The sequence below is a fragment of the Hevea brasiliensis genome, chromosome 11, assembly GCF_030052815.1.
Source record: "Hevea brasiliensis isolate MT/VB/25A 57/8 chromosome 11, ASM3005281v1, whole genome shotgun sequence".
In the NCBI taxonomy this organism is placed as follows: domain Eukaryota; kingdom Viridiplantae; phylum Streptophyta; class Magnoliopsida; order Malpighiales; family Euphorbiaceae; genus Hevea; species Hevea brasiliensis.
The window spans coordinates 98,797,906-98,814,059 of NC_079503.1; the positions used below are offsets into that span (position 1 = coordinate 98,797,906).

At 35.3% G+C, this 16,154-nt stretch overlaps 1 protein-coding gene, 1 long non-coding RNA gene, 1 other non-coding gene and 1 pseudogene across 3 annotated transcripts; 2 read left to right on the top strand and 2 right to left on the bottom strand.

The window, feature by feature from the left end:
• Positions 1-5,024: 5,024 nt before the first annotated feature.
• LOC110654479 (uncharacterized) lies at positions 5,025-5,858 on the bottom strand. The gene is made up of 2 exons (XR_002494723.2): positions 5,753-5,858; positions 5,025-5,388 (listed from the first exon to the last, which is right to left on the bottom strand). It is a non-coding gene; the product is annotated as an uncharacterized LOC110654479 (long non-coding RNA).
• Positions 5,585-5,716, bottom strand: LOC131171008 (small nucleolar RNA snoR111). The gene has a single exon (XR_009141767.1). It is a non-coding gene; the product is annotated as a small nucleolar RNA snoR111 (small nucleolar RNA).
• Positions 5,859-6,673: 815 nt separating the features above from the next.
• Positions 6,674-8,578, top strand: LOC131170389 (uncharacterized). Its single transcript, XM_058129438.1, has one exon. The coding sequence runs from the start codon at positions 6,674-6,676 to the stop codon at positions 8,576-8,578; it is 1,905 nt and encodes a 634-aa protein (XP_057985421.1).
• Positions 8,579-12,879: 4,301 nt separating this feature from the next.
• On the top strand, positions 12,880-16,001 carry LOC110654495 (protein CLMP1-like; annotated as a pseudogene).
• The last annotated feature ends 153 nt before the right edge of the window (positions 16,002-16,154 follow it).

The following is a 16,154-nucleotide window of genomic DNA, read 5'->3' on the forward strand; positions in this document are numbered from 1 at the left end:
TAAGACAATAAGGAACATTTTCTATGAAGGAAGTTTTGCCAAATTCCAACAGTAGATTGACCAATGGAACAGTGCAACTTGGAGCACCCAAACTGAAAATTTGACAATTTGGCCAAAAGGATTTAAGCTTTGAGAAAATGACCAAAACCAACAAATTTAATGACCAAAATGTGGTATGTGGGTGAAGTTGGAGTTCCCATACCTATTAAGTCTTAAAAAGTCAACAATTTGACTTGAATAATATAGTGAATAGTAACTCGAAATACAAAAACTTCGAGAACGTCGAATTTAACGCAATAGAACTAGATAAAAGTGAAGTTAAATTTATTTTTGGACTTATGTTAAGTTATGGTACTGAAACACTATGAAAATGTGTGTTTCAGCTGAAAAAGACTTGGAGGCTCAGAGAGACTGAGTCAAGGCCTAGAGGCGACTCACGTCAGGTCTGTGCACAGTAATTGTTGTTTAAATATATGATTCTTGAAATTTTGATTTTTCTTGAATTAATTATGAATTGTGTTGCCATTTATGATTGTGAATATGACTTTGAAAATTTACCAGATTTCTAATAAATTATTTGAATAAATTGTTTTGAATTGATTTATGTTCACACTTAGCATGACAGTATCACATTATTCCTCCTCTATTTATGGGGTTGAGATCGTTTATTTTCCTCCCTCTCTGGTTTACCAGTTGAGGTTGAGATCGGATGAGTACCCATTAGCTAGCTAGCCACCCCCCTCATTGATTTCGATTAATGGGGTTGTAGATTGCTTTGTCGTGGTGTACAACACGGCATTGATCGGAAATTTTGTGTCATGGCTTAAGTTGTGTATGACTTTGGTAACACTGTGTTTATGAAATTGTTTGACTAAATTGTGTTATTATGAGCTTTGATAATTTGAGAAATATTTAAATTGTGTTTCACCAATGAATGATTTATGTATTGCATTTTAAATTTTTATTGTGCACCACTGAGTATTTTTATACTCAGCGATAGCTCATTTTGCTGTCGCAGATAAGAGCAAGGAGAAAGTAGCAGAGTGAGCTGCTATCGAATTGTGGACCACATCGATCATTTTGTACGGATATTATTTTATACCCTTGTAGATAATTTTGATGTAAATATAGAAATATTGTATGTATCAATGAAAGTTGAGCAGTTGTAAATAAATTGTAATAATATTATTTTAGATTTCCTTCTGTAAATTTAATATTTGTACATGTGAATTTCATGTTTTATGCCTTGTGAATGAAGCATCAAATATTTTGAGATGATGAATTTTGATTTGTATTGTGGAATTACTTTGAAGTAATTTGAATTGAGTTGATTTGAGGTTTATTGGAGGTTGGGAGTTGTGAAAAATTTTTGGAAGTGTTTTTCGCAGGTATTTGAAGAACTATTTTCTCTAATTACAAACGGAACTCTGTCAAAATTTTTATAAAATTTGCGGCAAAATTAAGATGGACAAAAATTTTTACTAGTATTTAAACTTTGAATAAATGGTTTTTAATTCCTACCAAAATGCTCACCACTTCCAAAATGTAAGAAATTATTTTAAAATCCCTTGTAAGGTACTTAATGAGTTATTGGTAGGTGAAGTTCGGTAGTTCATTAAGTATTCTACGGGATCATGTTATGCCTTACGGAGGGGTAAGGTGTGACATATATGGTTCAGAGATCTGCCCTATAATGAGTAAAAAGGCAGAAGATTCTGGAGAAAGTGATGTATTAAAACAGAAGGACGAAAGTGCCACGTCAGCCATTTTCATTAAAATGATACAAGCTGAATCGGTTGTGTTGCGCCTTGTGTCGCAAGTTGTATAACCTTCTGCCCTAGAAAAACTTCATATCTGACAATGACACAACCTGTGACACAAGCTGTGTTATAGGTTGTGAAACTTTCGGTTTCTTTAACTCAACTTTAAAATTTTGCAATTCAACTCTAATTTCTCCCAAATGGCTATTCTGATCAAAATACACTAAAATTCTCCAAATTTAACCTACAAACCAAATAAATTCCAAAAATTAAACTAAGTAGTATAAAAAGGCAAAATTGACTAAATATATGCTAATATCTACAGTAATAGCTATGAACAAGGATAAATTATATGTAAAAATTATACCTAAATAATGATATAAAATACATGCATCAATGTTCAAGACATCTAAATATACAACATTAGTAAAAATTATAGAATCAAATTATCTCTATATCATAAGATATCAAAATATTTATCAAACCTTTCAAATTTTAAATTTTTCAGAATAACTCTTACTCAGACAACTCATAAAAAATAATTTATATCTCACAAACCATAAATTCAAAATTCTTTAAATTTTATCACAACAGCCTCAACATCCTAAAAATAATCTCTATCAAATTTTATAATTTTCTAAGTATCCTAACTATTTATTTTACTCAAAATTTAGTAGCTAAAATTCAGAATTCCGAGTGTAGATAGCTTTTGTTCAATAATTTATTTCTTCCAATCAAATCGTTGATAAATTACCAAATTTTAGCCATAAATTTTACATATACAGATCTCAAACATATCCAAAAATCAATAGTGAAAAATGTGCCAAACTCACTTGGACGGAAGACAAAGTTGTTACCCCTGCTCAACCGCTGTTTCTACTCCTATTCATCATCTTCCTTCATTTCTCTCTCTAATTTTTTGGTTTTCAGACCACTCTCCCTCTTTTCCCCTTGCCGGCATCCATTTTTGCTAGATAAATCTTAAAAATCCAGCCACCATCTCCCCCCCTTCCCTTCTTCTTTTTCTTCTCCTTCTCTCTTTCTCTCTTTTGCCTTTCCTTTTCTCTTTCCCGATTCTTCTACTCTCCATTTTTTTTTTAATAATTCTAGAGAAGAGGCTGCCAGCTGTTCCTCTTTTTAAACAAATTTCATTTTGGTCATTGAATTCTCCAAAAATTATATTTTTTACCCCAAAACTTCTAAAACTTTACATTTAGGTCCAAAATTAAATTAAACTTTTCTCCCCAAAACTTTACAAATTATATTTCCATTCAAATAATAAGCATATTTAATATTTATTCAAATATTGGGGTGTTACAATGGAGATAAAATTAATTTTCATCTCTAAAACTTAAATATTATTCTAATAATTTATATTTTGAAATCAATATGACATAAAATTTTTAAATTTTATTATATTATTTAATATTATTTATTTATATTACTGTTTTTTTTTGAAAAATATAAAATATAAAAATTTGAAACTTTAGCATCGGCATATGATGGCTAAATATATCTCCAGACATTTGAATTATTGTGTTTTCACCTAATAGATACCTAAACTTTTTTTTTTTTTATCTATCTCACACCTAGACTCAATAACAACCTATCACTTAAACACAAAATTGCAAATGGAGCTAAAAGTGAGCTACACGCGCATTGATGTGACAAGTATTTACCAAATTGACAAAAAAAAAAATTGAGGTGGCAAAATGAGCTATGAGAGACAATTTTGGATCTAAAAAAATATATCTTAGGGAAAAATCCCCAAATAATCTCAATTTTTCAAAATTTTGTCATTCAAAGATTCCCAATCTCTCAAAATATTTTTGTTCTTTGATACCCTTCATCTGAATCTTGCTCAATACCCATATACTCTGAAGGCAAATACTCAACATGACCTCCACCACTGTCAACATCGTGCAGAGGCGAGGAATGATCGGAATGGTGGAGATGCAAGATATTATCATCATCGTCATCATCAGAATTAAAGTGAAAGTGAAGGTGAGAACCAAAGTTGGAGCGTGAGTGGTGAGCTATTACAGGATGAATGGCTTTGATGGACAGCTAATTGAAATGGATCTATGCAGACTGAACGAAATGGGTCTAAGTAAGTGTCATTGTTTGTGCAAATGAGTATATTTTGTGTTACTAGATGACGAAGGGATAAAGGGCCACCTGAAAATAAAAAGAGTTGACTGTCGAGCGGAGGGAAGCTGGACAGTGAAAACTTGTATGTAGTGGCAAACATGGTGCTGAAGACCTTGATGTCCAAATGGAGTAGTGACCTACAAGAACTTGCAGAAGAAAAGAGGCTGTTGCATGGGTTAAGATAGATGAGATGTGTTGGGTTCTTTGGTTCATGTGGGAATGATGAGCAAAGTGTTTAGCTAGAGAAGAAACATGGATGTGATTTTTTGAAGTGGTGCTCGAGTTTTGCATCTTGAGTTTGTGTCTTTTTGGGGAAAAGAAGGGAATTTCTACTCTATTTTGAAGGCACTAGGGAGAAATGCCAGACTGACTGATTCACCTTTTCTTTGAGAAGACAAATTAAGCTTAGGAGATAAAGGAACAAACCCAGAGCAGAGGGAATCTTTCCAGCGTTTTCTTTGTGATTTTCTATTTGTTTCTCAAGAAAATTTCTATTAAGGTTAGCAGAAGGAATCTTGCCAGTATGAAGTGTGTCATGTGCCAAATCAGCAAAGAATTTAACTTTCACTTGCTTGCAAACACTTGAGATTCACCTTCTTACTTATTATGCAAATATGTGTTTAAGTAATACGTTTTGATTGAGTTGAAGTATGAGATAAATAAAAGAAAAGGTTAAAGTATTTATTAGATAAAAATGCAATAATTCATATATATGAGAATGTATTTGGCTGCATATAATCCTAATTGAAAAGAAGAGATGTGCCAATGTTTTTTACAGAGAGAAAAATACAATTCTAACTCATACTAATGTGGGATTTATATTATTTTTATTTGTTTGTAGAAATAATTATTTATTTATCCCTATAAATTAATTCATTGATACAATTAAGAATAAAAAAAATACAAATTTATCATTACAAATCTTAGTCTCATTTTAAACAATTAAAAATATAATATATTAAATATATCACTTTAATTTGTCCTTCAAATCAAATTTCTTATAGACTTCAAATTGAAAGTAGAACATTCGAGAAAAATTAATGCTTGTTTGGTTAAATTTTATTTTTACAAAATTTATAAAATTTAATTGAATGCATAGAATTTAAATAAAAATTAAAAAAATAATAAATAACCTTTATTAATCGTCCAAGAGAGGGATAAAAATCCCTACGCCCAAGAGAGTGATAAAAATCCCTAAACTAGATACAAGATAATCGCAGAGAAATCAAGGAGAAGAAGAAAGGCTAAGTCTTAATTATACTTTAATTTTATATTTTTAATTTTAATAATTTAGGTCCAATTTCTTATATGTAATGATAGTTCACTCCCATTGAAATTTAAAAGGAAAAATAAAAAACCGAGGATTTATGGCTTAGAGACTTTTGAGCAGACATGTAGAAACAATCATCGTCATTTCGAGCCTATCTTTCTCCAGATATCAAATCCACCAGTATTGTGCAGCCAGGAACCATATCAGCTGTCAAATTAAACAAAACCATTCAAAATAGAGAACAGATTTCCCTGATGGAGAGTGCATCAGTAACCTTAGGAAATCCGCATGGACAAATTGATTCTCCAATAGGTTCAAAGTGAAGAAAAACCCCTATCGTTTTACACATCATTTGCAATCTCTCCACCATTCCTAATTCAGATTTTTTAAAAAAGAACAAAAAATGTGGACGAGCAACAATCGAATCGTCAATGGAAGAATGACGACTGAAACGATATCTCGGCCATGGATTTGTTATACCTGCCGTTCTTTCGAAGATAAGAGACACTCCCAATCCGTCTCTCCTCTCCATAACAGAACAGAGGTTTTTTCTTTTATACAAAAAACTGACCTAGAAAATCTCTCTGCACTTTCTGATTAGCGACTGAGGAGGGATGAAGGAGGTGAACTAAATGTATTTTGAGGGTTTATATAGGAGCTTAACCCTAGTCCCTTGGCTGCCCATTTAACACTGAATTTACCAAAATGACTTGTCTCCTTTTGACTTGCTCATGCAGTCATGCAGCATATTTTGAAAAAAAAAAAAAATTGAAAAATATAATTTTATTATTTCAATCTTTTTAATTACTAAAAGATATAAACTTAATTTTAAATATTTTTAATTAATATATTTAAAAAAATTTATAACAATTTTATCAGCGATAATGTCTAGCAGATTTTAAATAAAATATACAATAAAAGAGAGTACTTTTTTTAATTAAATTTAATAAGTTATTTAAATTAATAAATAATATTTATGAAAAAAACTATTACAAAAGTTTTAAAAAAACAAAACTCATTCAAAACTATATAATTGATATACAAATTAAAATTTTCATTTCATTGGATAACACATTTTCTTATTGGACTTGAATTCTTATAAATATAAGCGGAAATTTATAGAATATATTTATATAATATTTAAATTATTCAGAGTCCTTTTTTGATACAAGAAAAATAGCAACAATAATAAAACGCAGCGTAGGGATTAAGTGGTGGGCAAGAGAAATAACAGAACAGTTGAGATTGTTAAGCTGAGCTGTTGTATACAGACACGTGGCAAGTATAGCGAAGATCCGGCGGATGATCAGGCGAGGCTCATGGAAGAATCTGAGAAGTAGTTAGATAAATAAGATGTAATTGGTGAGATGTACTCATTCTGATTCTAATGAAAAGTGTGATTCTTCTTCTTTTTCTCTGCTCTTAATCTGTCTATCTCTTTCTTTAGTAAAATTCTTCTATCAGTGGTATCAGAGCTCATCGTTCCTTGGCTATGGCAGAGGGAACCCGTTCTCAGGAATTAGAGAGAAGAGTGATGGCTTTAATGCAAGAGTTTGAAGCAAGGCAGGAAAATTTAAGAAAAGAGGCTGAGCAACGCAATCAAAAGGCAATGGATGAGATTAAGGCCTTGCTGGCTGGTCTTAGTTTGCAGAATATGGAGTTGGCAAGTGGAAAAGGATCAGATGGAAGCGCTAGCAATCAAAATGTGTCTAGCCATAAGATTAGACAATCTTGGGGAAATTCTACTAAATTGGAGTTTCCTCGGTTCAGTGGCGAAGGACTGGAGGGATGGCTACTAAGGGTGGATTATTTCTTTGAGGTTGCAAATGTTGCCGCAGATGATAGGGTTAAGATGGCTGCTCTGCATTTAGAAGGTAAAGCCCTTCAATGGCATCAAGGGTTCATTAAGGTGAGAGGATCTATAGCTTACCTTGATTGGGGTGCCTATGTGGGAGCTATAACTGCCAGATTTGGTAGTAATGCATTTGAGGATCCATTAGCAGATTTGAGGAACCTTAAACAGGTTAGTTCTCTACAAGATTATCTTGATGCTTTTGATGAGATATATCCTAAAGCTGGCATCCGGGAGGACCAAGCGTTGAGTTTTTTTCTTTCGGGCCTGGTAGATGAACTACAAATGCCAGTAAGAATGTTTAAACCTTCTACTTTGGCTGAGGCCTATTCATTAGCAAGATTACAAGAGATCACAGTAGCTGCCATTCAAAATAAACCTAAACCTTCAGTTAAACCTGCCAGCTACAATTACCTACCTCTTTCTCGTATTACCACCCAAATCCAAACCAATAAACCCACAATAACAACAACTTCTACTTCTAAAGAACAACCAGGACTGTTACCACTACCTTCCTTACCTAAACCAACTGCTGTATCTGCCAAAAACTTAAAAATTACTGATAAAGACATGGATGAAAGAAGGGCAAAGGGGTTGTGCTTTTGGTGTGAGGAAAAATATACACCTGCTCATAAATGTAAGAAAAAACAAGCATATGTGATGCAATTAATTACAGAAGAGAATGAAGAAGATGAGGAAAATGAGGATAAGGGAGTTGAGGGTGAAATGGCATCAGATATGCAATTATCTCTCAATGCCATGTGGGGAACACAGGGAACTCAGATTATGAGAATAAAAGGGGAGTGTGGGAAAAGAATATTGCATGTTCTAGTGGATACAGGAAGTACTCATAACTTTTTGAGTACGAAAATGGCTTCTAAGCTTAAGTGTGAATTGCAAAAAGCTGTTGGAATATCAGTTGAAGTAGCTAATGGGCAACAACTTCAATGTGAGGGCTTCTGTAAGAATTTTACATGGAGCATGCAAGGTTTAGAATTTCATGCAGAAGTATATGTTCTTGCTTTGGATAACTATGACCTAATCTTGGGGGCTCAGTGGCTTTCCACTTTAGGGGAGATATTATGGAATTTTCAGACTATGATGATGACTTTTAAAAGGGAATCTATGCTTTGTGTGTTGCAGGGAGAAACTAAAAAGAAACTTTCAAAAGAGCTTAATAGCTTGATGATTTGCCTTAATGATGATGGATTATTTCACGTGGACAGACGTGAAGCTACTGCCTATCTGTATTCAGTAGCAGGTCCGCAGGAGCAAGTCGAGTTAGAGCAGCAACAGAAATCTTGGCCTGATTTAAATAATCTCTTATTGACTTATAATGATTTGTTTCAGGAGCCAAAGACCTTGCCCCCAAAACGTGTTCATGATCACAGAATTGTTCTCAAAGCAGGATCTTCACCAATTAACATCAGACCATATAAATATGCAGCTGAACAGAAAGATGCAATTGAAGACATGATTACAGATATGTTAAAAGTCAGTGATAAGGAACGATTAGCCCTTATGCAAGTCCAGTTGTGCTTGTAAAGAAAAAAGACAACACCTGGAGATTATGTGTTGATTATAGAGCACTTAACCATGCTACTGTGAAAGACAAATTTCCTATACCTGTGATAGAAGAGTTGCTTGATGAACTGGGGCATGCCACTATATTTTCTAAAATCGACTTGCGTTCTGGATATTGGCAAATCAGGATGCATGAGGAAGATATTCCTAAGACAGCTTTCAAGACGCACGAGGGACATTATGAATTCCTAGTTATGCCTTTTGGCTTAACTAATGCCCCTGCAACCTTCCAAAGTCTCATGAATTCAATTTTTAAGCCATTTTTGAGGAAATTTGTTTTAGTTTTTTTTGATGATATTCTAATATATAGTGAGAATAAAGAGCAGCATCTCCTTCATTTGCAATAAATCTTGCAAGCTATGAGGGATCACCAATTCTTAGCCAGAAGAAGTAAGTGTTTTTTTGGCTTTCTATCAGTGGAGTATTTGGGACATATTATCTCAGCAAAAGGGGTTCAAACTGATCCATCTAAAATTGAAGTGGTGAGACAATGGCCTAGACCTACCACTCCAAAGCAATTAAGGAGCTTTCTAGGGCTCACAGGGTATTACAGACGTTTTGTCAAAGGCTATGGAGTTCTTGCTAGGCCTTTAACTGAATTACTCAAGGCGAATGGGTTCCATTGGTCAAACGAAGCTCAACAGGCCTTTGAATCTCTTAAATTTGTCAGAACTTCGCCTGTTCTCACATTACCGCATTTCTAAAGAGTTTGTCATTGAAACAGATGCTTCAAATATTGGTATTGGGGGTATTAATGCAACTGGACATCCTAGCTTTTATCAAGAAGGCTTTATCCCTCAAGCATCAATCTCTTTCTACATATGAGAGAGAACTACTTGCAATCTTATTTGCTGTCAAAAAATGGAATCATTACTTGCAAACAAAGCATTTTACTATCTTAACTGACCATCACAGCCTAAAATACCTTTTGGATCAGAAACTTACAACCCCCATTCAGCAAGCTTGGATGGCGAAGCTTATGCATTTTGATTATGATATCAAATATAAGAAGGGTTCTGACAATGCAGTAGCTGATGCTCTGTCAAGATCACCACTACTAGAATTGAATGTCTTATCTTCTACACTGCTTCCTTCATCATTATATGGGCAGATTGCAGAAACTTGGGGTAGTGATTCTAATTGCCAACATCTTATAAATGATAAGAAACTTAATTCTACTTCTCATCCATCTTTTCAGTGGCATAATCAACAATTGAGGAGAAAAGGGAAATTAGTGGTGGGTCATAATCCTGAATTAAAGCAACAACTATTGGCTGTGTTCCATGATTCTGCTACTGGAGGGCACTCGGGTGTGACTGCTACTTTAAAAAAAATATCTTCTCTTGTTTATTGGCCTGGGTTACATCGAGATGTGAGACAATATGTTAGGAATTGTTTTGTCTGTCAGAGATATAAACCAGAGTTGACTGCGACACCAGGTTTACTACAGCCCTTGCCTGTTCCTACCACATTATTCTCTGACGTAACCATGGATTTTATTGAATGCCTTCCTCTATCTCGTGGTATGACAGTCATTATGGTTGTAGTAGATAGATTATCCAAATTTGCCCACTTTATTGGCCTCCATCACCCTTTTACTGCTAAAACAGTAGCTATGGCTTTCCTAGATTCTGTATTCAAGATGCACGGACTGCCTCAAACAATTGTGAGTGACAGGGATTCAATTTTTTTGAGTGCATTTTGGAAGGAATTATTTGCTCTTCAAGGGGTTCAATTAAAACTATCCACTGCATATCACCCACAAACGGATGGGCAGTCTGAAGTGGTAAATAGATGCCTTCAGAGTTACCTCAGGTGTATGACAGGAGATTTGCCGCACTCGTGGGCTCAGTGGTTACCCTTGGCTCAATTTTGGTACAATACTTCACATCATTCCACTATTCGTATGTCTCCATTTGAGGCCCTTTATGGAATCCCACCTCCTATACACCTACCTTATTTTCCAGGTGATTCAAAAATTGCTGCAGTAGACATTTTTTTAAGGGATCGAGAAAATGCTTTATCTATTCTAAAGTTTCACTTGGATAAAGCTAGGCATCTAATGAAAACTCAAGCTGATAAGGGTCGAGTCAATAGAGAATTTGCAGTGGGAGATTGGGTATTTCTTAAATTGCAGCCTTATAGACAACTTTCTATTCGGAAGGGACATCATAAGTTCCAACCAAAGTATTTTGGGCCATTCCAGATCACTGATCGCATTGGTGCAGTTGCCTACCGTCTCAATCTTCCTTCTGATGCCCAGATCCACAATGTCTTTCATGTTTCTCAACTTAAACTTGCATCGGCACCTGTGACTGCTAGTCCTACCTTACCACCTGTGTCTCACATCCAAGATGCTTATCCACAAGCTATTTTGGATCGTCGCATGGTGAAGAGGCATAATGCAGCTGCCACTCAACTCTTAATCCATTGGCGAGGTCTTTCCCCTGCTGATGCTTCGTGGGAATATGCTGATGAGTTACAGGCAAGGTTTCCTACATTCCTTGAGGACAAGGAATCTGATGGGAGGGGTAGTTGATACAAGAAAAATAGCAACAATAATAAAACGCAGCGTAGGGATTAAGTGGTGGGCAAGAGAAATAACAGAACAGTTGAGATTGTTGTCGAAATTTGTTGTATCTGAACACGTGGCAAGTATAGCGAAGATCCGGCGGATGATCAGGCGAGGCTCATGGAAGAATCTGAGAAGTAGTTAGATAAATAAGATGTAATTGGTGAGATGTACTCATTCTGATTCTAATGAAAAGTGTGATTCTTCTTCTTTTTCTCTGCTCTTAATCTGTCTATCTCTTTCTTTAGTAAAATTCTTCTATCATTTTTTTATATAATTATAATTTTTTAAACTTTTATTAATATATAATTTTATCATATTCTTTTTAATTTATTCAATTTTTTAAACCACTTTTACATACTTAGTAATTGTACGGTACTAATCACAAATTTTCACAAATTATATTAAAAATATCATTTTCAAAGAAAATAATGAAATCTTGATTTGATACCCATGAAAAATAGTTAAGATATGAGGTGTAAAATGAAAACGGAAAAATACGCTTAAGTTCTCTGTGGTCTATGTATTTTATTAAAAGGAACTTGAGGTTTACTTTTTTCACATAAGAGCCTATAGTTTAACAATATTAGCCTTAAGGGACAAAATAATTATTGGTATTAGATTTTTACTGATGTGATAGGCATGCATTGACATGGTGATGACGTGGTATGCCATCAATATCACATCAGTAACAAGTCAGCACCACATCAATAATTTTATTATAATTATCTATTTTGAGACCTAAGTGCAAAAAGTTAAAAGTACATGTCCCTTAAATATTAAAGTTAAAAGCACATATCCCTTAAGTGCCAAAAAAATGAAAGCTCGGACCTTGAATGCTAAGAGTTTAAAAGTACATGATATTTAAGTATATTTTATCTTTGATTTATAAATAATTATTTATATTTTGACAAATAAGTCCATAAATATTATAATTATTATAATTCATTTGCTCTTATCTCTCATTCTTATTCTGCTTCTCACTTTCTATGTCTTTTGCTATTTCTCTTACTATTTAGGTCTCTCTTCCTCTATCCATCTCTTTCTCTCCTTCTCTTTCTATCTGGGTCTCTCTCCATCCCTTTCTCCCTCCCTCCATTTCTGTCTCTTTCCATCTATCTCTTTTAACCTTTCTATCTTCCTATTTTGGTTTCTTTCTATCTCTGTCTCCTTCACTCTATCTCTGAGAGGGAGAGAAAGGAGAGACAAAGACAAATAGTAAAAATAATTACAATATTTAAAGATTGATTTATAAATCAAAGCGTAAAATATACTTAAATACCATATAATTTTAAACGTTTAGCATTCAAATCCAAATTTTCCTTTTTTTTTGGATTTAAGGGATATAAGCTATTAGCTTTTAACACTTAAGGGACATATATTTTTAACTTTTGATATCTAAAGGAAATACACACTTAATCCTTTATACTTAGATTTTAAAATAAATAATAATAATAAAATTATTAATACATCATTGATATGACATTAATAACATATCACAATATTATTATATTAAAATATATCTATCACATCAATAAAAATTTAATATTATTAATTACTTTATCTCTTGCTAACAATATTAAATTATAGGTTCTTGCGTGTAAAAAAAAAATACTAAATTTCTTTTAATAAAACAGGTGAACTACTACAGAGTATTTAAGTGTCCTTTTCTCAAACGAAAAAGTCGTCACAGCTGCCACACAGAGATTCAGGTAGATCTCTCGGCCCGCGTCTGATGTGATGATTATCCAATTGCCCAAGGGAAGTCGACAGATCGTGCCACTAGTCTACAGATTAAGGTTAGGTAATGACCTGACAAACAAGGGTCCTTGTCATACGATTAAATCCGTTGATGAACCTTTCTTACCATCCAGGGTTTCAGCTTTCCAAAAGCCCCCCATCTTCCATTTCACTCCCTGCACTCAACGCTTAGCATTTATTATTTTCTTCTCAAGCTGAGCTTTTGATAGCTTACAAGCTAGAAAGGCTTCATCTTTCAGCTTGACTTTGTCAATAATGGTTTTGTAAGTAATCTTTGCTCTCTCGGTCTGTCTCTCTCTCTCTCTGTTATTAGAACTGAAATTCTTCTCTGCAGCATCTCAAAGATTGCTGCTTCAATTATTATTATTTTTTTTATTGAATAAAAGCTCGGATATTTGTATACTGGGGCGTTTTTGAGCGTGCGAGAAATATAGTGAGCTAATTCTATGGGGAAATCAGGAGGAAGAAAAAAGAAGGGTGGTGGTGGTTCAAACCAAGCATCAAGCGGTGATATTGGTAATGTTTCAAATTCAACAAACATTGCAAATGCTAATGGTGGTGTCGATTTCGACTCCTCAATATTTTTGAAAAGAGCCCATGAGCTTAAAGAAGAAGGGAACAGGAGGCTCCAAAACAAGGATTACGGGGGTGCTCTTGAACAGTACGATAATGCTCTTCGATTAACTCCCAAACCATCCTGATCGTGCTGTGTTCCACAGCAATAGGGCTGCTTGTTTGATGCAAATGAAACCTATTGATTATGAGACTGTTATTGCTGAGTCTACTATGGCCCATCCATGTCCAGCCTTGGTTTGTAAGGGCTCTTCTTAGGAGGGCTCGTGCATTTGCATTTGAGGCAATAGGGAAGTATGACATGGCGATGCAGGATGTTCAGGTATTGTTAGAGGCTGAACCAAACCACCTAGATGCTTTAGAGATTGCCCGGAGACTGAGGACAGCAATGGGTCGCTCAGCAGGACCTCCAAAGCCGCTCTTCTTCCGATGCACTGGGGGCATATGCAGTTCGTGGTGCACCAAATGCTGGAATCGGGCCTTGTTTACCAGCCCGGCCAGTCTCCAAGAAGGGGGCAACTCCAACTGGGGGATTGGTTGCATCGGGTGGTAATAAAGTGGAAAAGCCTCAAGCGAATTTGATAAGTGAAAATGGTCCCGAGACCAAAACCCAGTTGCCAAAACTTGTGTTGAAGCCTTCAAATGGTTCTTCAAAACCTGGTGCTAAGCTGGCCAAGGATAGCCAAGGAGAAGAATCTTTATCTTCATCAGTGTCATTGCCCATTCATGGCTATGTTTCCAGTGCAATGGAGGCCATTGAAACTGATAAATGATAATGACATAAGACTGGGACGGATGCCAGTGAATTGTACTTTTGAAGTGCTAAGGGATATTGTCAGCAAAAGCTTTCCATCTTCAAAGTTAGTTTTGATAAAAAAATAAGGATGATGATGGTGATTTGGTAACTATAAAATGTACAGCTGAACTCAGATTGGCAGAGTCCTCTGCATACAACCTCTTGCCTAGGGAGCCTGATGCAGATAAAACTGATACAACTGGCAAGTTAAGATTACACATTGTTGAGGTGAGTCCAGAGCAAGAGCCTTCTCTGCTGCAAGAAGAAGAGGAGAAACCTCTGGAGACCGAAGGGAATAAGGGAGACGAAAGTGTGTCTCATTCATCTCTTAGAGAATCTGTGATGGAAACAGATGATATTGAAATTGATAAGTCAGAGAAAGAAGCTCCAAAAGAGAAGATAGGAGCTAGAGAAGACCCAGGGAGCAGGGAAGTAGAGATGGATGATTAGTTGTTTGAATTTTCTCTGCTTTTTCAGACCCATGTTGGTATTTACCTGGATGCTCATGTTGATTTGCATGAACTTGGGATGGAGCTGTGTTCTGGGGCACTCCAGGAGACAGTGATAAGTTAGGAAGCTCAAAACCTCTTTGACAAGGCTGCCTTGAAGTTCCAGGAGGTGGTTGCTCTAGCTTTCTTCAACTGGGGAAACGTTCACATGTGTGCAGCAGGGAAAAGGATTCCCTTAGATGAGTCTGCTGGAAAGGAGGTGGTGTCAGCATAACTTCAAGTGGCTTATGACTGGGTCAAGGGGAAATATTTTTTGGCAAGAGAGAAGAAGTAGGAGGAGGCGCTCTTGATGCTAGAACTGGGGTAACAGCAATTTGAAATGCCTAAACTTCATTTGTCATTTGTGCTTGCTAAGAAAATAGATCTATCTGACTGGGACCCTACAGAAACTCTTACACTTTTTGACAGTGCAGAGGAGAAGATGAAAGCAGCAACTGAGATGTGGGAGAAGCTGGAGGAGCAGAGAGCAAATGAGCTAAAAGATCCAAGTGCAAGCAAGAAGGAAGAATTGTCGAGAAGGAAGAAACAAGAAGTGTTGAAGGTGATTCCTCTCACAGTGGTGCTCAGGGAGAGATTTCTCCAGAAGAAGCAGCTGAACAAGCAGCAGTAATGCGATCACAGATACATCTCTTCTGGGGTAATATACTATTTGAGCGATCCCAAGTTGAATGCAAGTTGGGGATGGATGGTTGGAAGAAAAACCCTGATACTGCTGTTGAACGATTTAGGCTTGCTGGAGCTTCAGAGGCTGACATTTCAATGGTTTTGAAAAACCATTGTTCCGATGGAGATGCAGTTGAAGGAGATGAGAAAAAGGATAAGAATGGTAATGCTGATGATGGTCGTGAATCAGAAAAGAGCAAAGAGACTGATAAAGTATAAGGGAAGTAACAAGTACTGATTTTTTTTTTTATGTGCATGGCAGCAATGAATTATGTCCATATATTCCATTAATAATGAGTATGAAATGGTATAGGGAAGTGCTTTGTTCTCAGCTAAAATCTTTTCTTTTGGATTTGAGAATTTTGGTCCCAACCATGAACAACGAACATTGGTGTATTTGAGCGACATTCCTTTTTAAGGCATGATGTTTGCTTCAAGGTTATGTTTTTCTCTTCACATACTAATGAGTTTCTCGTAAACAATTTCATATGCAAAGGATTTTGGACATTAGTGCTTCTTCTAATTGTGGTCTAATAATGCAATTCTACGTACTTTATCCCATTATTTGAAGCTACCTGTATGTTTGTTTTGAACAATATTTTCATTTATAATTTTGATTTATTGAACTACTCCGTGCATGTGATGCAAACACATCATCTGTTC

Bases quoted from the DNA above. Each gene is read 5' to 3' on its own strand.
- LOC131170389 (XM_058129438.1), top strand. From the start codon at position 6,674: ATGGCAGAGGGAACCCGTTCTCAGGAATTAGAGAGAAGAGTGATGGCT.